Raw genomic sequence first — 21833 nt, 5'->3', positions numbered from 1 at the left:
CAGTAGTTTCCCTAGAGGCCCCGTTGCAACAGGCTGGTAGGATAAAAGATGTCGTGCAAGTTTCTCATTGTGAGCACGCACGACTAAATAAGAACACACGCCTATGGTTATATTATGCTAGGATGCTTATATCATTATTACTTGCAATGCCTATTTCTTGCTATTATATGGACTCTCTCATTCATGCAACGTCCGTTCATCCATCCCCGTGCCTACAGTATTTTAATCCTGCTGTATACTGCAATCATCGCTACTGCTGTTTTTTATTTCGCTAGTATTGTTACTTCACTACTACCACTGCTATAAAATTGTTACTACTGATAAACTGTTGCGAGCATGTCTATTTTCAGGTGCAGGTGAATTGACAACTCATCTGTTAAAGCTTATAAATATTCTTTGGCTCCCGTTGCGTCGAATCAATAAATTTGAGTTTTACTTCCCTCGAAAACTGTTGCGATCCCCTATACTAGTAGGTCATCAGCCGCCGCCCCCGCGTCAAGGAGGAGGACGCCGCGGCCTCGCCACCACTTCCGCCGGCGAAGAAGAAATGGTGGGAGAAGGAGGCAGAGGCGGCCCTCCGTGGTGACGACAACGAGGAGAAATTCCCCGGCCTAAAGTTCATGGTCGGCCGCTCCGTCGACGAGGACTACCGACATATCACGCTGGACCCGCGGCAGGCGGCGGTGTGGTCCGCCAGGGACCACGGCGCCATCTTCGTCGACCTCGCCGGACCATCGGAGCTGCCAGCGCCAAAGGAGGAGAAGGCCGACGAGGAGGAGGCCGACGAGGATGACATCTGGTCCTTCGGGGCATCCAACGACGACGACGACAACGACCTGGACTTCAACGCCTTCGACTCCCAGCGCCTCTAGATGTTTTTTTTCTAGTTTTTTAAGTTTAAATTCGCGTTAAATTTATATAAATTTCGTTCGAACTTCATATGAACATCGTTTTTAAAATTTAAATTTAACTTTCTAAATCTATCGGGGCGGCCGGTTTGGGGACGCCGGTGTGGGAGCAGCATCCCCAAATAGAGAATGCTCTGCCGACGTCCCCCATACCGCAGTGCCGGCGCTCATGCCGGCCAGCGTCTATTTGGGGACCGCCGATGGAGATGCTCTAAGGCAGTCGACTAGTTGAGGCTACAGCTGGGCATGGGCAGCCCGGCCCGGACGGCTCGACCCGACCCGGCCCGAAAATCCCGGGCCGGGCCGGGTCGGGCTAGCACATCGAGCCGGGTTCGGGCCTGATTTTCGAGCCCGAACGTCGGGTCGAGCCGGGCTCGGGCTTGCATAAAACACAGTTTAAGCCTAGTTCGGACCGGGCTTGCTGGGCTGGATCGGGCTTTTGGCAGTTCGGACCGGGTTCAGGCCTAATTTGTAAGCCCGAATGTCGGGCCGGGCCAGGCTCGGGCCTGGGAATTTCAGTTCTGGCATTTTCGGGCCCGGCCCGAAACCTGGCCCGGCCCGAGAAATGCCCAGGTGTAGTTGAGGCTACCATTCGTTCCCTTGTCTACCAGGGCGAACGGTCGCAAAAAAGTTGTGTTCTTCTTCTTTGAAAACGACGAACCAAGTCAGAGTTCACCCAGCAACCCCGGTCGAAGTCGAACCCTGGCGCGGCGCCGAAATCCGATCTGGTGGCCACCAGCAGCACACACCATCACCGATTCCTCTTCCTCGCTTCCTTCCACAGCCACTCCTCCCTTCCCCTGCAGGATGCGCACCACCACCTCCTCCTCCTCCTAAACCCCAGCCACGCCATCCATGGCCGCCGCCGCCGCCCTATCCCTCCACCTCCACCTCCGCCTCCGCCTCTGCCCGCCTCCCCATGCCCACCGCAGGCCCCCTCGCCACGCCCCATTCCTTCTATCCCCGCCTCTGCCGCCCCACAACCTCCGCGTCGCCCACCCCCGCCTCCCTTCACCATGGCGCCCCTCCGTGAGGGCGCGAGCAGGCACCGTCGACGCGCCGAGCCTCGCGCGCCCCGGCGGCGCCGTGGAGACGGACCGCCTCCCGCCCGACGTGCGCGACCGCGCCATGGACGCCCTCGACCACTTCGGCGGCCGCGTCACCATCGGGGACGTCTCCTCCCGCGCCGGCCTGCAGCTCGACCAGGCCGAGCGCGCGCTCCAGGCTCTCGCGGCGGACACCGGCGGCTTCCTCGAGGTGCGTGCTCCTCTCTCTCATACCACCCCCCACTTACCCGCTTCAATTTGTGGCCCGCGATGATCCGAGTGTGAAATCCTCCTAGGTTTCGGGGGAAGGAGAGGTGCTCTACGTCTTCCCCAAGGACTACAGGGCCAAGCTCGCCGGCAAGTCATTCAGAATGCGAGTCGAGCCACTCGTCGACAAAGCTAAGGTGCAACCGACTTTCTCAATTCATTCATGTGAAGCCGGTGCTGATGATTTCCGGTCATGTTTTGCTTCTCTGCAGGAAGTGGGTGCCTATGTGGTGCGGGTGTCTTTTGGGACCGCACTAGTTGCCTCCATTGTGATTGTGTACACTACCATCATTGCCATCCTCTCCAGCTCCAGGTATGTATGCTATTGCAAGACCGACTTAGGTGTGCAACTGATTATCTACCTTCTAAAGCGATTCAGGCACACTGTTGTCTTCTTTGTCTAGCATTCAAATCGCTGCAACTGATTTTCTGTAAATCACTCCATATCGAAACCGTTAAATGACTTAATCTATGTGGCCACTGTAGATTGGTAGGGCTTCACTCTCTTTGTCTACAACAAAGTGATCCCTCATCCCTTCCGTTGAAAAAATACGATACCTATTATTAGTCAGTAGATGCCATTCTACCCAGTTTCAAAGATTCAATTATTACTGTTTTATTTTGTTTTTTTGGGAACTTTAGCAGTTTAGTCATTTATCCTCCGTTTCCCATCCAGTGATACCACTTCCTCTTCTAATAGCAGTGATGAAGATAATCGTGGCAGACGCCGCAGATCCTATGGATCTACCATGTTCCTCCCAACAGATCTATTTTGGTAAGTCGAGTTGGGGATTTGATGAAATTATAACTTTCCGTGACAACATAAATCAATTGTGTGGACATCATTTTCAATGCAGTCTCCTGTGTCCTCCACAGGTACTTGGATGCAGGTTCCTCTAGGAGGCGGCGGGTCGAAAAAGAGAACGGGATGAACTTTATAGAATCGGTAAATTAATAGGGTTTGGCTTGATTGCTCATTTTACTGGGTAATGCTGGTAGGCGTAGGTGCGTTGAAACTGTATATTGTCTAAATCAATGCTGTGCAGGTGTTTTCATTTGTATTTGGGGATGGCAATCCTAATGAGGGGCTTGAAGATACAAGGTGGAAGATGGTAAAGGATTTCTCGTAGAGCACATAGCTGCTTCTGTTTGACCTTATCATGACCCAGCTATTTTTTTGCTACTTTTCTGTAGCAAATTTCATGTGTATCCTTGGATAAATTCACAGATTGGACAGTATATATCATCAAATGGTGGAGTTGTTACGGCAGAAGAACTGGCACCATATCTTGATGTATCAGCACCTTCAGAGCAGTCTAAGGCATATAACTTCTGTTCCAGAGTGCTATTAAGTATTATTTGTTTCTGTTAGATCTGATTTAGTTTTTCACTTGTCCTTTGAATAGTAAATATATCAAGTTTAACTACCCACTACTCTGATTTATAGTACTCCCTCCAATCCCTTTTAATTGACTTGGATTTAGTAGAAAGTTATACTTAATCGGAGTCGATTAAAAGGGATCGGAGGGAGTGCATGTCTTTTATGTCATTGACAGTCTTCAAGGTGACACATGAGCAAGCAATTTCTGTGCAAATATGTTGGCACATATAAGAATAATATTGATGTTTTGGATGCTAGTAATCCTTTCATTTTAGATGTTGAAACCTAGAAATGTTTGTCTGGTACAGATTCTAAAAGGACCTACATTTGTAGCAATAGTGAGTAGTTGATTATCAAGATAATGCTAGTGTAACAAAATTTCCAAATAAATTAGGGATTGAGTTCAGTCTCATCATACCCGTTCTACCTTTGGGTGCAGGATGATGAATCGTTTATTCTTCCAGTTCTTTTACGCTTCCAGGGACATCCAGAAGTTGATGAGCAGGTCTACATTTTCCCTGTATATTGCACTTAGAGAACAACCATTAATCACATGGCCCTATATCGCTCTTCTCAATTCTGACACTTTCAACCTCATTGCTGAACATGACATGCTCGACATAACTGCCTGTGAACTTAAACACAACTTGCTTGAATTGATCAACTTTGAAATCCAAATATGTTTTAAACTAATCTTTTTTTTGTCTGTAGGGAAATATTCTTTATAGATTCCCATCGCTGCAACTTACTGCTTCATCGAAAGGAGGTGTGAGCAGAGAATATGTTGGCACAAAATGGTCTACAATGTTCAGTAGCATCGAAAGATTTATGGAAGAGAAACCATGGGAATTCAGGTTGGTATTCAATTTTATTCATTTGAAGCTTTATCCTTCAAATTACTTCTACTCTGTAGTTGCTATTTCACCCTAAACTTGTATAACTAGCATATTTGGATTGCAAAGTTTTCCTTGGAATGATATGCCTCACATTACACAATGAGCTGCAGTGGAGTCCCGAGTCCAGGGATAAATATTTTTTGTGTTTCTGTTTGATGCATTAGAGGGTATTCGTCATCAGCTCTAAATTTGCTATCTTGAAATCTGAATTATGTCCTTTGTCCTTGCTGTTTGTCTTCATATGCAACCTGGTTATTTTACAGTAAAGCAAATGCATCAGAGAGGGCAATGGTTGCTGGTCTGGGAGGACTCAATCTTTTTGGTGTCATTATTCTGGGAAACTTATTGAAGTAAGGATTATAATTCTTCCTTTGAAGTATCATTTCGTTGTATTGAAATCTCACCTACTAAATTAGTATTCATCGTGAAGGCAAATGACAATGACGCCTGGTGGGCTTATCTCATTTGCTGCACAGCTATTTCCGTTGCTTCAGGTATAGCTGTGCTTACCCTTCCTGATTATTTCTTTATAAATGGGTTGGTACTTGGTACCAATCCTTCCATTACTCATTTTTGCAACGCATACAGCTGAAAGAAATCATGCTCCCTTCCTGTTTTCTGAAGGAAATTTAGGACTTCTGTATGTCACTGATGTAGCTGTTGGATATATGAATCATGTGTTCATCATATGATGAATATTATTAATGCCATACTGATACCGCATGATTGTTTGCAGATATATGCTGGCTCCTTTTTTGCAATACCATTATTTAGATGGTTGCTGCTACGTAAGACCAACAATGACATTGCAAGGAGGAACAAGGCCAGAGAAGAAAGAGCCCAGGAACTGGTTTCGCCAGAGCCTTCTCTCAGAAGAAAGGTAACAATAAAAAGTGTATAGCTATCTGTTTGATTTAACTGAAAATTTAAGTCCAGCAAACTTGAGCAACAAAATTTATATTGTTGCTATTTACACACACGTAGACATGTTTGGAGAAAAGCCAGGTATAGTCCAGAGCATTTTCGCTTTAACCTGATAGGCTGAAATTTGTATGAGTTCAGTTATTTGCTCCTAGTTCCCAACTTCCCATGCATCATAAGATCCGAATAAGAGTACTACCACTTTTGATGGGCTTAACGTACAGCAGCAAGTGGAATTGTTCCGCAACTTGATCATCTCTTGTCAACAGCTACAGGATGCAGTAAATAGTGGCTACTCTGTTGTTGGTATAAAGTGAAAATATATGACAAGCTTGATAATTAGCATTACACATATATTCTAGTCGCATGCTTCAGTATTAGTTTGTACAGTATTAATCTTAGTTGGTTGTCATCTTTTCATCAACTTGCTTTCTAGGTTGCCTTTATTGATTTCTTACAACTTAAACTCTTGTTTTTTTCCTTTCTGTTATTTAGTGGCATAAATTTAGCTAGTGCTTTCTGGCTTTTCAGTTGCTCAGTGCACGCGACATGGCTCAACGGAAGGTGATTACACCAGATGAGATTGTCTACACAACCGAAAAGGATCTATTGGATCAGGAATATGAAGTGAAGGAGTGGGAAAGGCGATTTAAGAAGATTGAGTCAGACTGATGTTAATGATGGCTATACTTGAAATTCATATCATGCATGGATGGTTCTTTGGTCTGGCTTGCTGATCCTTCCTGGGTGTAGGATAGATCTGACTGAACCATTCAACCAAGTGGGCAGAATGCCTAGATGAGAGACTGGATGCTTCTGGCGCCTGCTGATATTCTGTGAAATTTTTGCAGAAGCGGTTGGTTTAATTCTATGGATGAAGGTACTGCGGCTGCTGTACATATATGTAACATTAGTCTGCAAAATTGTATAGATAGCTGTAGCTCAACGGAGAGAAGCAAAGAAATCAAAATTAAGAGCATGACACGGGAACCAGGGATGATATTACTCCCGACTGAGGGCTAGTAGGAAATGTAAAGGATAATGCTCATTAAACTGTGGCTGAGACATGGGCATTCTAGAGTCTAGATTAATGAGACTTCAGGAGAGTTAATGTCAAGTTCCTTGGTGTATTCGTAGGCATTTGTTACTTCCTCCGTCCCAAAATAACTTGCTCAACTTTATCTATCTAAAAAAAGCTGAGCAAGTTATTTTGAGAAGGGGGATATTATTCATCTGTTCTTATTTTCAAGGATCAATATGATGGGACGTAGCATTCTGACATAAGGTATGATTGAAAGTAGCAACCAGTAGTAGCATCATAGTATGTGTATTGCACCATACGAATGACTAAAGATCGCATAAAGATGTGTCCAGACTTGAACATCAAAAACAATACAATTGAATTTGTTTACCCAAGAAATTTAATATACGGATCATTCGCTAACTATCATCGATCCATAAACGCTTCCTGTCCGTGTGACTGTTTCTCCCTCGAAGGGACAAAGTAAGTATTATGTTTGAAGTCGATGACGTCCAAGCTTCTTGAGTTATGACGCCCAAGCTTCAGTTAGATCTGAACTGATCCGAGTATGAAGCAAAAAATCCCCAACGCTACCAGAATACATCCAAATTGTACTGGATCGTATTGCGTAAATACGTCAGTTCAGTGACCCAGTTCAGCTCTGGTCAATCACGGTAGCTGATTGCTGATGGATGCTGTCATGACAATGCGAAGGCGACTGACGCCATGGCGATAAGGATTAGCAGATGAATCACCTGCGAAAGCACAACCCAGGTGGTGGCTCGTCACGGTCTATATATATAATAATATATATATAATAATATAATAAAAACATAGTGCACAGAGAGAACGTGCGAGTATAGTTTATTTCGGGATAAGGAGTATAGTGTTTGATGATGCATCCGCTACGTGCAATATATATATTATGGAGCTACAGACATGTGTATATGGTGCAGATTTCACTTATATAAAGATTAATTCTTGGATAAGAATTAAGTTAATTCTAAGTCAAGTGACATATCTAATCTTGCATGAATCACACATTCAAATATCAATTGAACGGTCGGAGATATATACAACCTATGTTGCAACTTATAACTACCATGAATCACGAAGCAATTGAACGGTTCGAAATTTTTCCTCGATACAATCCCGTGTGTAACTAAAAAAAGAAATTCTAGTTGCAGCCCATGTTAGCAGGAATCACAGAGCCACCCGATGGTTTAGGAGTCGACCGAAAATTAAGCTAATTCTGAGTCAACTGATTCTTCCAAACCTTTGGATTGCATTGGGATTCATGCTAATTGAGTTGCGACTAAATATTTACTTAGTTGCATATAAGGCTGCAGCTGAGATTTTAATACTTGCCGCATAGTTTGCAACTGAAAGAAGTAATTCAAACTGTTAAATTGCTTTAAATTTCGTATTAGTCATGAGTTGCAACTAAAGTTCCATGATATATCGTCTAAATGAGAATTAAGTCAGTTCTCAGTCTAACTAAAATTAGTCACTCCGTAAAAAACAAATGCTGGAGAAGTGAAAAAAAAGTATATGAAGAAACTGCACCTGCCGTGTTCCTTGTGAATCCGCCATGGGCGGGAGGTAGCCGCGCAGGCCAACGTTGTAAACCGGCCTTCCGTCGGGGTAGAACAGCCCGTAGTTGCGCTCCGACGCAGGCCCAGGCTTGAGGTTCTCGTTGAAGAGCGCGAAGACATAGACGTCGATGGGCACCGCCGGCCTCAACGGTGTGCCCTGCTTCATCTCGATCCTCCTCAGGAGGTTCCCAATGTAGGTCCCGGCGTGCTCTGGCGTGGCGCCGTGCTCGTCGGGGTCGCCCCGGGACGGCCATCCCGTCTCGGAGACCTTGACGTGGATGTCCGTGTGCCCCATGGCCTGGATGGCGGTGTACACGGCGTCCACCTGCGCGTAGAGCATGTTGTCGTAGTTGAGCCCGGTGTTGGGATCGGTGACGCCAGCGTTGGGCTGGAAGAGCACGTAGTCCAGCGGCACGCGCGCCGGGTCGTCCTTGTAGGCGAAGAACGGGTAGCAGTTGATGAGGAACGGGGCCCTCGTAGCGGACAGGAAGCTGAGGAACGGCCGCAGGTGCGAGACGGCACCCGGGTGGAACGCGCCGGCGGAGGGCGGGTAGGAGGCGCCCATGATGTCCAGCGAGTGCGCGGTGGTGACGTTCACGCGTCCCTGCAGGCCGAGCGTGCCAAGCGCCTGGTGCACGGAGTGCATGGCCGGGAGGAGGCTGGCCTGCAGAACGGTGTCGTTGCCCTTGAACACCTCGTTGCCGACGGTGATGCAGGTGATGCGCGCGCCGGCGTGGAGGTGCGGCGCCACGTGCTGCTGGAGCCACGCCTGCGCCGTGGTGGGGCTCACCATCGCTGGGACGTGCTCGTTGCCGATACCGACCACGAACTCGACACCCGTGCCGAGGAACGCATGCAGGACGCGGGGGTCGGCGTCGTAGAGCTTCACCTTGCTGATCTTGAGCGAGCGGAGCAGCGAGGACACCCGTGCTGGCGAAGGGAGGTTGTTAGCGATCTGCCCGTAGTTGACGCCGATGGACAAGGCCTCCGCCGCCAGCACTTGCTCTGCAAGTTAATTGTTGGTCTTACTGCATAGTAGGGATAAAAATGGAGCGAAAACTAGGTAGTGTCACATTTGTTTATATATACTATATTTTTTAAACAGAAACAAATGTATAATAACACCGAAAAGAAATAGAAAATAGATATTGTCAGCAGCTATGGACCTAATATGGTATGAACACGAAGCAAAAAAACGCATGTTTGCCGAAACGAAGAGACATCTTAAATCATGAAGAAAAGAGCAAGCAACACAAGAAACCAACAAACTTTGATCCCAACCCTAACGCGTCTGCTCAATATACTGGTATAGAAGTGTTAAACCATGCAAGCTTCCTTGTACTATTGAAGGGTTTACGTGGTCCTCTGTTGTGATCCTCTTTAAAGGTTCAGCTTGACAAGTTTACATATTAGGCCTGCTCGATTGGTCAGGCACTCAGGCATATCGAACCCTGGAGTGGAAATTCCACATTAGACAGAAACAAAATGTTTCCATGTCTGTTGCGCCGTTTTGGCCAAAAGAATTTCGTTTCCGTTTATGTGTCACGAAATTCCGTTCTTACTGCCATATTTTTGCTCGGTTTCCATATTTTCTGGAAAAATAGCAAACTTTTTGCTCCATTTTCATCCCTACTGCATAGTGAATCGGCTGCTATAATGTAATCTGTTTTTATGCAATTTCACTACAGGAATGGCGCGATACGCCGAGGGCCTTTTATACGCCGACGGCCAAAAGTCGGGGCCCTCGGCGTATGGCCTGGCCTGGCCAGCCTCTTCATCCGACCCTCGACGTAGCGCGGCCGTCGGCGTAGTGAGGTCTACGCCGAGGGCAGCCCTCGGCATATCTTTGGCCCTAGGCGTAGACAGGGCTACGCCGACGGCCACCCTCGGCGTAGCCATTTTTCAAATTTTTCAAATTTTGTAAAAATCATAACTAATTCATATGATGTCAGAAAAATGCGTATGAGGTATCAAAATGTTCATAAAAACTTCATCTATCCGTTTATGTCAAAATCATGCATATTTAAATCATGTACAGTACCATGTTAATATAGAAACAATTCAATCACTTTCTTATATGTCCTCAGGTTCCTGTTTTAGCCAGATGGCAATTTAAACGAAGTCAAAAAATCTCGCGGAGCCGCATGACATCATTTTATGTGTCCTAGTAACCACTCCAAAATATGGAATTGGGATACGCCAATTATTTTGGAAAACCCTTCACAAACAGGGCTATCACGTCCGGAGTTCTATGGCTTTTAGGGCAAATGAGTAGGAAACGGCCCGTGACACCACATAGTTTATCGGAACGAGACCATATTTGGCACGTGCGTGGTCCCTGGGATGGGAAGCAAGGCTCCGGGAGCGGATTTCAAATCCCACCCATGGGTGATGGTTTTTTCATTTTCAGGGTGCCAAAACGGTTTTTTTTTTGTGAAGCAGCTACATGGGACGCATTTTAATATTATGCGAGACCTCCGCGTAGTGGTAGGACACCGCCTCCGCACCATATATCACATGCCATATGTACGCTCTAGCTATCTGAGAACCCATGCGGCTTCCTGCGGTGTACCGCCGAATCCGCTGGAAAGTGACATGATTTGAACTAGGGATACACTTTCCGTCGCTCAATAAATTCCGGGAAAAATGTTTTTAGGTCTATGACATATCACTTTATGTGCGAATTTTTTTCCGTTAAAGCGATGGTAACGGAGGCACCAACGCGCCCGGTACAGCCATACCGCATCTCCGTGGGGGCCCGTTTTGGCCAAATGGCAATTTAGACGAAGTCAGAAAATCCCGCGGAGCCGCATGGTGTCATTTTATGTGTCCTAGTAACCACTCCAAAAGTCGGAATTAGGATACGGCAATTATTTTGGAAAACCCTTCACAAACAGGGCTATCACGTCCGGAGTTCTATGGCTTTTAGGGCAAATGAGTAGGAAACGGCCCGTGACACCACATAGTTTGTCGGAACGAGGCCATATTTGGCACGTGCGTGGTCCCTGGGATGGGAAGCAAGGCCCCGGGAGCGGATTTCCAATCCGACCTATGGGTGATGGTTTTTTCATTTTCGGGGTGCCAAAACAGTTTTTTTTGTGAAGTAGCTATATGGGACGCATTTTAGTATTACGCGAGACCTCCGCGTAGTGGTAGGACACCGCCTCCGCACCATATATCACATGCCATATGTACGCGCTAGCTATCTGGGAATCCCTACGGCTTCCTGCGGTGTCCCGCCGAATCCGCTGGAAAGTCACCGGATTTGAACTAGGGCTACACTTTCTATCGCTCAATAAATTCCGGGAAAAATGTTTTTAGGTCTATAACATATCACTTTATGTGCGAATTGTTTTCCGTTTAACGCGATGGTAAACGGGTGCACCAGCGCGCCCGGTACGGCCTTACCGCATCTCCGTGGGGGGCCGTTTTGGCCAAATGGCAATTTAAACGAAGTCAGAAAATCCCGCGGAGCCGCATGGCGTTATTTTATGTGTCCTAGTAACCACTCCAAAAGTCGGAATTAGGATACGATAATTATTTTGGAAAACCCTTCACAAAAAGGGCTATCACGTCCGGAGTTCTATGGCTTTAAGGGCAAATGAGTAGGAAACGGCCCGTGACACCGCATAGTTTGTCCGAACGAGGCCATATTTGACACGTGCGTGGTCACTAGGATGGGAAGTAAGGTCTCGGGAGCGGATTTCCAATCCGACCCATGGGCGATGGTTTTTTCATTTTCGAGGTGCTAAAACGGTTTTTTTGTGAAGTAGCTATATGGGACGCATTTTAGTATTACGCGAGACCTCCGCGTAGTGGTAGGACACCGTCTCCGCACCATATATCACATTCCATATGTACGCGCTAGCTATCTGGGAATCCCTGCGGCTTCCTGCGGTGTCCCGCCAAATCCGCTGGAAACTGACCGAATTTGAACTAGGGGTGCACTTTCCATCGCTCAATAAATTCCGCAAAAAATGTTTTTAGGTCTATAACACATCACTTTATGTGCTAATTTTTGTCCGTTTAGCATGTTGGCGAACGGTGCACCAGCCCGCCCGATACGACCAATTCGCGTCTCCCGAGGGGGGCCGTTTTGGCCACATGGCAAATTGGGCGTCATATTTGGATTTCTCTAATTTTTAGGTTCAAATGATGATATGGATGTTATATTTAGATTCCTCTCATTTTTCTGATCGATTTAGACATATTATTTGTGGAATTTCGATTTTCCGATTTAAAGATATTAATTGTTCCATATTAAATAGAAAAAAGACCAAAGAATAAAATCATTTTATTGTTATTTAAATTCAATATTCTTAATCATTGTTACTTATATATTCATTATTGTTTACTTAAGTAATTGCTTGTAATTCAAAAATAATGAGTTATGACATCACGGTCCAAGGGTTAATAGGGTTGATAGGCTATTATTATCAGCAAGGTGTCAATTCTTTAAGGGAAGCTCATCCGAATGGAACCAAGAAGTTAAGCGTGCTGAGGTTGGAGTAGTGTGAGGATGGGTGACCGGCTGGGAAGTTTAGCCATGATTGTAATTTGACCTAAGATTAAGTGTAATTAGAGTTAAAAGTGTAGGGGTGAAAGATAAACAAGTAAAAAAAGGGAAAAAAAGAAAAAATGGTGTAAAAAAATTAATTTTTTAAAAAATTTAAAACTCTATGCCGAGGGCTTTGCCGTCGGCATATGAATTTTTTTATTTTTTTTCAAATTTTTTTTTTGAACTTTTTTTTAGAAAAAAAGAAAATTCAAATTTGTAAAATTTGTGTGCCGACGGTTTTGCCGTCGGCGTAGCACGCTACGCCGAGGGCCGGGCTACGCCGACGGCAATATTATCTATGCCGAGGGACCTAAACGCCGACGCCATACGCCGAGGGCTGCCGTCGGCGTAGCCTACGCCGAGGGCCAGACGTGGCTACGCCGAGGGCAGCTGGCCGTCGGCGTATGCGTCCATTCCTGTAGTGTTTCTTGATTATTCGATAATTGTCGAAAGAAAAACATGGCAAATAAGAACGCGTATCCAACACGAACTCATAATTTATCATTCCATCAGTGTAAGGCGATAGGGAGGGCAGTACCAACATACAACTAGCTAGACATGCTTCCATACTTAAAGAGATCGAGGAGTGCGTGATCCAATGTAAGCAACATTTCGCTGCACCACATGGCCAAGTTGTGGCAGATCCACTACCAAAATCTAATTAAAATCCAACTGTTCTAATTCCACGTGCACTGCCGGTGAACACTTTACTGGACTATTGGCAAAAGTTGCTAAGAAATGTAATTAGATGCAGACTGCTAGCATAAGATATGGATGTAAAATCCATTTTCTTTCTATGCATTTTCTTGGATTTTCCATAATTGTCACAAGAAAAAGATGGCAAATAACAACGTGCAGCATACAAGGCGATAGGGAGTGTAGTACCAACATACAGCTAGAGAACCAATTAACATTCTATACTGTTCTAATTCCACCGTGCACTGCCGGCGACCGCTTTATTGCTAACATAAGAAATTGAATTAGCTAGACTGCAGGATAAAAAATTATCAAAGCCTGGCTTTCCAGAGAAACTTTGTGAGAAAGCAACTAGTACAGCTCGGGAGCAGATCAGATGCGGGAAATTGGGAGAGGAGGAGGAAGAAATGCCAACATGGGGGTACCTTAGCTTAGGCTTTTGTAAAGAAAGAGTGAAAGCTGATATAAGTATATATTTTTATATGTTTTCTCGAATAATCAAAAGATTAGCGTATCATTTAAAGTGGATTTGTTGATACGGTTTTGTCGTCTAAATTAGGCTGTGGAGCACTTAGATAAAGGGAATCAAGCTAGTGTCCTCAGCTCAGGTTTGTATGATACGATCAGCCATAACCACCAACACACCTAGATATGATTAATCTCAGTAGATGCACACCTGCTGAATAGTCTAGGACAATTCCAGCAAATGCAACCACCAAGTAGTCTAAGGATGTGTTCGGTTCTGGAACCGGAGGGGATGGAACGGAACGGTTCCATTCCGAGGTCACGGGACGGTTCCGACCCCGTGTTCGGTTTAGACAAAATTGAGGAACGGAACGGTTCCATTTTTTGTTCGGTTGGGGGAATTCGGAGCGGAACGGAATAGCCATAATTATACTTAAACTTTGTCTTTTGTCTCAAAACGGGCTAATTTGACTCAAAACTGGCTAATGGAGGAAAAAGAACATCAAATCGGAAACTGCACGAGCGCTACCGCTGCCTCCTGCGCACGCCACCGCCGTCGCCTGCTCGCCGCCGCCTCCGCCTGCGAGCGCCGCCGCCTCCGCGCGCGCCGTCGCCTCCGCTGTGAGCGCGCGCTGCAGCTGCGCGCGCGCCGACGCCGCCTCCGCTGCGAGCGCCACCGCCGCCGCCACCGCTGCGCGCCCGCCGCCGCCTCCACCTGCGAGCGCCGCCGCCGCCACTTGCACGCGCGCCGCCGTCGCCTCCCGTCGCCTACCGCGTGCTAATGAAGGATTAGTTTGGCTGGTTAGCGATCCGTTCCTCGCCGTTCTACCGATTTGGCCGGATGGGTGCATTCCGCATATCTGAGGAATATGCCGTTCCTAGGAACTACTCGGTTCCATTCCTCCGACCAAACCGAACACAGGAACTTGTCCTAGGCACGGAACGGACCGGTTCCGTTCCACCAAATTCTGGAACCGAACACACCCTAAGATAATAGTACCAGCGAACGCAACCACTGGTCACAAGCTGGCACGGACGACTTGCGAAATGGTAAAATAGGTGTCGAAGAAATTATGCTCTTTTGTAAGCGTTCTGAATAGCACAAGAACATACTCGGTTAGTTAGTAATCGTTCAAGCGGCGATACTGAAGATACCAGGAACTCAAGGCTCCTGATTAGATAGAGCTCCTGCAGGATCTTGGACGTGCAGCTCAAATGGCGGAGCGAAAGATTGCCGACGAGAGCATAGAAGCAAGAATGGCAGAACATGGAAGAGAAGCTGGATGAGTGAGTGAGTGACCACCATAACCTATCTCGCAATAGGTCTCCATCGTCCCGCGCTCAAGTTATACTAGTACGTAGTACAAAATTTTGCATCAAGATTGGCGGAACTCACCTGCGAGGAGGACGGCGAGGAGGAGGACAACTCCGGAAGCTGCTCTGGACGACGGCTGTGTACCTGCCGCCATCCAACCGCGCGTACCCGGCCCCTACGTACAAGCGAGCGGTGGAGAAGTTAGAGAGCAAAATTAGCACCGTCGTCCGTCGAGCCTCGCAGCTCTCGTCTGCTGTATCTGTACGTACGTACGTCTGTTGCCTTTGCCTAGTGTTTTTCTTGGATCGCGCGCGCGAAATGGACTGGCGTAGAGTTGACGAAAATGGCCTATTTAAGCAGAGCAAGAGAGGCTGGTGCAGTCTTAGCAGGCAAGGAGGTAGCTGGTGGTCTGGCTTGATTTGTGCTTGCCGGTAGGAAGCGGGGAGGAAGCAGAGTGATATGGCCATCCGCGTTGGCTGCCACTCTACTATCTCTGATCGTCCCGCGTCTCTTTCAGGTTCCTGCTTTGCCGTTGCCGCCTGCTTGGCTTGTAGGCTCATGTTTCGATCGGAGGTCTATTGGCGATCCTATGCAAGGGAGGTCCCATAAGACATAGTCATGTCTCGGTCAAGCATGGACTCTACTACGAAAGTAACACGTACGTACTGCGAACCTACGGCCGGCCTGTATTCACGTTGTGAGTCGGTGAGCATCGGTATGTATAACTGCATCTCTAAGCGAAGGATCTGCGTAAATCCCCATGTCCGAACGCTTACATTGTGATCAACCTGCTGCAAATGAATAGTCAGACTGCAAGATATTGCTACACTCACTGAACACGATCGAAGAGCACACAGGGCAGAGGCGAGGGCGTCGGTGGGCAGGAAGGCGGGCGGCGTGACGCCGATCCGAGTCACCCCTCCGTCCGATTCGGCGGCACGTGCGCACACTGCAGGCTTTCCTCTTGAGACCCACTTAAAATGGGCCCCGCTCCCCGATCCCAGATCCTTCTCTATCTTGCACGCATTTCGCGTGATCTTGTGCTGCCCAATGCCTCTTCGGCTCGTCATTCTGCCGACAGGTAGGACGAGCCGGCCACTGGTGTGTGATACTGTCACATCGCGTCAGTGCGTCACCACAAGTGAAGGTATATGCTTAGGGCATGCGCAATGGAGGCAGCTGTCCAACTAGGCTTGGATAAAACTTTTGACATATGCATGCCATGTTATGGTCCCATTAATATGTCTTTCTCTCAAAAGCTGATTTGGTTTTTCTCTTTCTCTCTCACATTTTTCACTTTATGGCTGAAGAGGTTGCCTCCTGATGAAGAGGCTACCTCCTCATCCGAACCTACTTTGGACCACCCGAACCTAGATAAAGGTGTGAGGCAACACCCCTAGGGCTATGCATTGGGCATGCCCTTATGCCCTTACAATGCACTCGAAATGAGCCATGAACCGAGACTAGTGGTTGAATGGTTAGAGGTTATGGTGCCCTCAGCTAGTTGAGACTAAAGGCATCTCCAATGATCCGATGCAAAACAAATACGATGCGTTCGTTTGGTCTCTAAATTGGCACATGGACATGTTAATAAAACAATTGTTCTAACGTGATGTTTAACAAACTTATTACATTCAAATAAATAACAAAGTTATACAAGCATTTCCATGCATGAAAAAAGAATGATGAAATTAAACGAGATGAGATTGGTTACTACTCATTCTCTTCATGACATGCCAATGATCATATGTGATCCATCCGATCCGTTTGCAGGCGTCTCGAAATGTGGCTGTAAGAGACTTTAACGTTCATATGCAGAAACTCTTTCCATGTTCCTACCTTAGGCTATGGCTTAACCAAGTCACTCTTAATTCCCATTTGTGGTCATTGAGGTCATCAATACGTGTCAACGACTATGTTGTGCATGATCACACAACAAGTCATCACTTCAAGCATGGTCATCAAAGATCATGTGCTAGTTGGGTGACGAACAATAACCCACCTAGTTTGGAGCACACAACAAATGCCCGCTCCACATTTTTCCTGCAAGCCTCTTGTCTCTGGGCAAACCTCTTGGTTTTCTCTGTCTGAGGCATGCAGACTGTCTTCACAAGTGTGGTCTAGTCAGGAGAGACGCCATCAACAATATAGAATGGCTTGCCATATGCATTTCCATTGATCTCATAGTTCACCACAGGAGCAGTGCCTTGTAGAAGCTGTTCGAATACCAGAGAGCAGTGAAACACATTAGTTTCATTGTGGGAACCAGCCATCCCAAAGAAAGAGCGAAAAATCCACAAATCATGCGATGCCACTGCCTCAAGAATGACAATGGATTCCTCGGCATGGCAGTTGTACTGGCACTGCCATGCAAATGGACAGTTCTTCCACTCCCAATGCATGCAGTTATGCTACCTATCATCCCCGGGAACCCTCTTGCCTCATTGATTGATAATAGTCATGTTGTATCCTCAATAGTTGGCTATCTCAAGTATAATTTTCTAAACACCGCAATTACGGCTTGGAAAGAAATGTACATAGATTCAATGCAGGTGCTGTCACTCGTTCAAAGGTACTCGTCAAAGATATCACCAGACACTCCATAGGAAAGCATACTAATAGTTGAGGAACACTTCTGGTAAGAGGTGAAATCTAGCTTACCAGTGGCATCATGCCTGCATTGGAAGTAGGGGTCATAGTCTCTGATGCCCAGCAAATTTGTCAAGAACAGGTCCATTGATATCCGATAGAGGCGCCGAAACATGACTTTCGTGTAGACCGGATCGGTGAGGTCGAAGTAGTATTTATAGAGCTGGTTGTGGACACCCACTCGGTTACGCTTGATGTTGGCCAAGCGACCCTTCATCGAGCCCCAATACACCAACATCTGCCTGCCATTGTGCTTGTGGATGAGGGAGGCCACGGAAACCAAGAGTTGCGACGTCTCATCGGACTCCTCGTCCGACGACGTGTCCATGACTTCCCTGCGGAGCATTTCCAGTGACTGTCTGAGGTCCATCTACGGGGAAACAACAATGTATAAATGACCAATATAGGTGGCAAATGGCCAAATAGTTCATCGGTATCATACCACGCAATTGACCGAACAGGTCCTGTCCATTGAGGCCGGTGCGGGCTCCGAGCAGATGGGCGGCCAACACGGACGTGAGCGATGCGGGCAAGGGCTCTCGCCTACCCCGACGCCGAGCATGGATGTCCTGTACAGAGCTTGTCTACTACTGCGAGGTGGAGTGGGTGGCGGCGTGGTGGCAGTGTGATGACGTTGGGACTCCAAGTGCAGAGTGTTGTGACAGCAGAGTATTTTCCCCACAAGGGTGACTCGAGGGTTTAAATCGAACTCTCGAGGAACTGAGCAAAGTGTATTCTTTTCTCTCTTCTTCTAGCCATGCAAGTAAAATAAAAGCCTTTTGTCCCCAACTCCACCGTGTGGTTCTCAAACACAAGGTTTCGTGTAAGAAATAAAACATAAGTAAAAATAAAGCGAGTAAAACTAGATAAAATATAGCAACTAAGTAAAAGATGTTAAGGGGTTGATTGTTTTGGATGTTTTGGATGCAAATAAGAAAAGTAAATATTTTTGCATTTTCGGATTAAAATAGTGCAGCAAATAGAAAACAAGATAATGGTGTTTCTTATGATAAAAAGTGGACCGGGTTTCATGGGTTCACTTGACTATTCTCTATTTTAAGTTGTAGTGGACACATAGAAATTCATCAATGAGATATTTGGATGCAAAATAATAACATGTGAAAGATACACATTCATATTGGCATCATGTCCTAACATAGAGATGATGCAACACATCTCTCTTATACTCCATAAGAAAAGGAAAACTTCATGCAATCTTGTACTAAGAATTAACAGAGCATAGCCATAAGTACTTTGACATGATGTTTGAATATCAAATATGCTACTTTGAACAACAAGATCATCACTCTTGTCACGTGACCGAACATACCACATGCATTAAATTTATCCCTAGTGAGGTAGCAAAAGAAAAGACAAAACCATAATAGTGTTGCCTGCCAAAACCCACCGGCGAGCAGCGACGAGCAACACGAAGAGCCGGGAGGCTCCCAGAACTGCTGATGGGTCCTGGTCCCTCGGGCGACGGCCCGCAAAACTCCGGCACACGTCCTGGCTGGTGCAAGGGCGTGCCACCTGACCTATACCTGGTCAGGAAGGTGATGGATTGCTTCGATTAATTTCCTGCATGGCAGACACGTAAACATTAAATTCGAGCCTCGATCGGCTCTCAGGTTATCCTGTGAATCGGCTCAAGGAGCCGATCCACCCATGACTCGTATTGGATCTACAATAACATGGTGGTCCTGCTTGATCAATACTAAGTTAAAACGATCTACGACAATTTAGGGTTTTCACCGCATAACCGGAACGTCTTACACGTAGTTGAGCCTGGCAGGTACGAAAGATAACAGAAAACCAGCCCTAGCAAAGGCCTAAAAACCAACATAGAGTTGATTCCCGGAACATCTCTTCTAGGATCAGCAAACCGTACCTTACGCACTACTGGATCATCCAACCCGTTTGCAAGGCCTAACCATATGGATATCAAACTAATCCTTGAAGAACAAGGAACAACCGTAACAGATCGAATTTACTAAATAAAGACTAAGCAAGATGCTGCCCCTACGCCTAAGATAGGTGCAAGGGCAGTTAGATATCCAGGGGTAGCGTAACTAAGCAAATATACTAGAAAAGTATCGATGCTAGCCCTAACACATCTATGATAATGGTGTTACTCGCCATCAACAAGGCTTCAGTACGAGCAACACGAACAACGAATAAATAAGATGCTGCTCAGATCGCTAGATGCGATCTGGGCAGCATGGCGCTTACCCGGAAGAAACCCTCGAAACAAGGGGTGGCGTTGCGCCTAGATTGGTTTGTTGTGAACGTGATCGTCCTCCTTTCTCAATAACCCTAGGTACATATTTATAGTCCGTGGACTTTCTATTTTCGGAATAAACCTAACTCCGTACGAACTAAACTCTATCTCTTAATTCTAAATCTACCATAATATACAGATACACGGGCAATCTAGCCCAAACTCTCGTAAAAGGCCGATTCAGAAATATTTTACGTGCATATCCTCTAAGCCCATCTCAATCGCGGCCCACCTCCTGACTTGGTTAAAATCTGGCGATAACACATGCCCCCCTGGTTTTGGCAATAATAATTCCAAAACCACTCTGTTTTTTCTTCGTCGGGTCACGTCGTGGCAGAGCAGAACCGCCACAGTATCCTTTCATCATGATGCCTTGCCTTCTCAACTTCTCTGCACGATTTGAGAGTTTTGGCAACACATCCTCGGAAACCGCCGCAGCATTGAATCATCTCCACTATATCCCCTTTATTTAACCGCATCGAGCAGTTCGCTTCTTCATCCTCTCGCCCCGCACTAGCAATCGAAAAAACCCTTCCTCTGCAACAATGGCCTCTTCCTCCTCCTCAGCCTCCTCGGGCCTTTCCTTCCAGTCCTCTTCCTCCAGCGAGCCGATGCCGGAGTACGACCCGATAGCGGCGTACGAGGCCCGCGCTCCCGAGTGGTGGGACGCGAGGGATTGGGACTTCACCGTCAGGAGAGACGACGCGCCCCTGACCGCCATCGGGTCAGACGACGATGAACCCCTGACCGACGGGGAGGACGACCTTCGGTTCCTCGTCGACGGGGAATTGGAACTGGAGAGCGACGACGACCTCTTCTCTTGGGGCGACTTCACCTCCTCCGACGAGGAGGAGGAAGAGGAGGATGACACCTCCTCCAACGAGTACCCGCCGGCGAAGCGCTTCCGCGCCGGGTCGGAGGACGACGACGACGACGAGGAGGAAGAAGAAGCTCCTGCCGAGGGCTACGGCAGCAGCGACGAGGACTTCGCCGGCAGCAGCGCCGACGGCAGCTACGACGGCGACGACGAGGGAAGCGACGGCCCTTAGATTAGCATCTACTAGAATAGGACTAGTTGTAGTAGATTAAGTAGTAGATCCTTCTTTTGTTCTTCCTTTTGTGAGCAATCGGCTCTTCTCTGTAAAAAACCCTCTCCATCAATGAAGAATGTTTTCAAGTTGATTTTGCCGATTGTCAAACTAGGTCAACGCTCAAAGAGCCGATGGCAACGCATCGGTCCTTTACCATAAAACGCGAGTAAGGCTAAACTCAGTTGCCCATTCAAACGGTACCCTGCGACCCTTGTCTGAAAGAGCAAACTCAGATCCCCAAATCGTCCATCGAACAGATTCCAATCCACAGCCACGCGAATCCCAGATCCCAATCGTGCAGATTCAACTCCGCAGCGAATCTGATGGTGGAATCATACAGCGCCAACGCTATGGTCTCTGGCCTGAAGGTAATCCTTAACTGCTCCTCACCATCCGAGCATAGTATCAGAATTAACAGCAAACACCTGAATTAATGCCTTATTTCACTATTAATTTTAGGTATCAGACATTCTGTTGCCGTATCCTTCTCTTCCAAATTCTCTTTGTCTTGGCCCCCGTTCTGTTGAGAGTCCTGCTCATTTGATTTCTTGCGAGGCCAATAGGATTCCCTTCGTGAACCAAAACTTAGATCCAACTTCTTGGGCCGACTGCTTACGATCCTGGCTTAACCCTCCTGAAGATTGGGTGTCATGGTATAGTAGAGTATCCAAGACCCACCAAGCCAAATGGGAAACCACAGGAATAGCCGATGCTTTATCCTTATCACTGTCTCCCCTTGAGAA

At 46.9% G+C, this 21833-nt stretch overlaps 3 protein-coding genes across 6 annotated transcripts; 1 reads left to right on the top strand and 2 right to left on the bottom strand.

Annotated features, from left to right (window-relative positions):
• Positions 1 to 1579: 1579 nt before the first annotated feature.
• Positions 1580 to 6549, top strand: LOC127334612 (uncharacterized protein At5g03900, chloroplastic). Of its 4 annotated transcripts, none has more exons than XM_051361110.2 (13): positions 1582 to 2165; positions 2251 to 2358; positions 2434 to 2534; positions 2922 to 2996; positions 3098 to 3167; positions 3268 to 3333; positions 3450 to 3542; positions 4042 to 4107; positions 4314 to 4456; positions 4762 to 4848; positions 4929 to 4992; positions 5235 to 5378; positions 5951 to 6549. In XM_051361110.2, the coding sequence occupies exons 1-13, from the start codon at positions 1764 to 1766 to the stop codon at positions 6089 to 6091; spliced, it is 1560 nt and encodes a 519-aa protein (XP_051217070.1). In that variant the 5' UTR covers positions 1582 to 1763; the 3' UTR covers positions 6092 to 6549. The 4 variants fall into 4 exon arrangements, with proteins under 4 accessions (XP_071678746.1, XP_051217070.1, XP_071678745.1 ...); XM_071822644.1 differs by having other exon boundaries at positions 2898 to 2996; XM_051361111.2 differs by having other exon boundaries at positions 1583 to 2165; positions 2925 to 2996.
• Positions 6550 to 6763: 214 nt separating this feature from the next.
• On the bottom strand, positions 6764 to 15462 carry LOC127334614 (glucan endo-1,3-beta-glucosidase 14). Its single transcript, XM_051361113.2, has 3 exons — positions 15151 to 15462; positions 8007 to 9040; positions 6764 to 7195 (listed from the first exon to the last, which is right to left on the bottom strand). The coding sequence occupies exons 1-3, from the start codon at positions 15221 to 15223 to the stop codon at positions 7139 to 7141; spliced, it is 1164 nt and encodes a 387-aa protein (XP_051217073.1). The 5' UTR covers positions 15224 to 15462; the 3' UTR covers positions 6764 to 7138.
• Positions 15463 to 17635: 2173 nt separating this feature from the next.
• Positions 17636 to 18088, bottom strand: LOC127329092 (uncharacterized). Its single transcript, XM_051355637.1, has one exon. It carries the CDS (start codon positions 18086 to 18088, stop codon positions 17636 to 17638), a length of 453 nt encoding a protein of 150 aa, XP_051211597.1.
• Between the last annotated feature and the right edge of the window lie 3745 nt (positions 18089 to 21833).

This window comes from Lolium perenne, chromosome 6, assembly GCF_019359855.2.
Source record: "Lolium perenne isolate Kyuss_39 chromosome 6, Kyuss_2.0, whole genome shotgun sequence".
NCBI lineage: Eukaryota > Viridiplantae > Streptophyta > Magnoliopsida > Poales > Poaceae > Lolium > Lolium perenne.
This window is presented reverse-complemented; position numbering and strand designations above follow the sequence as displayed.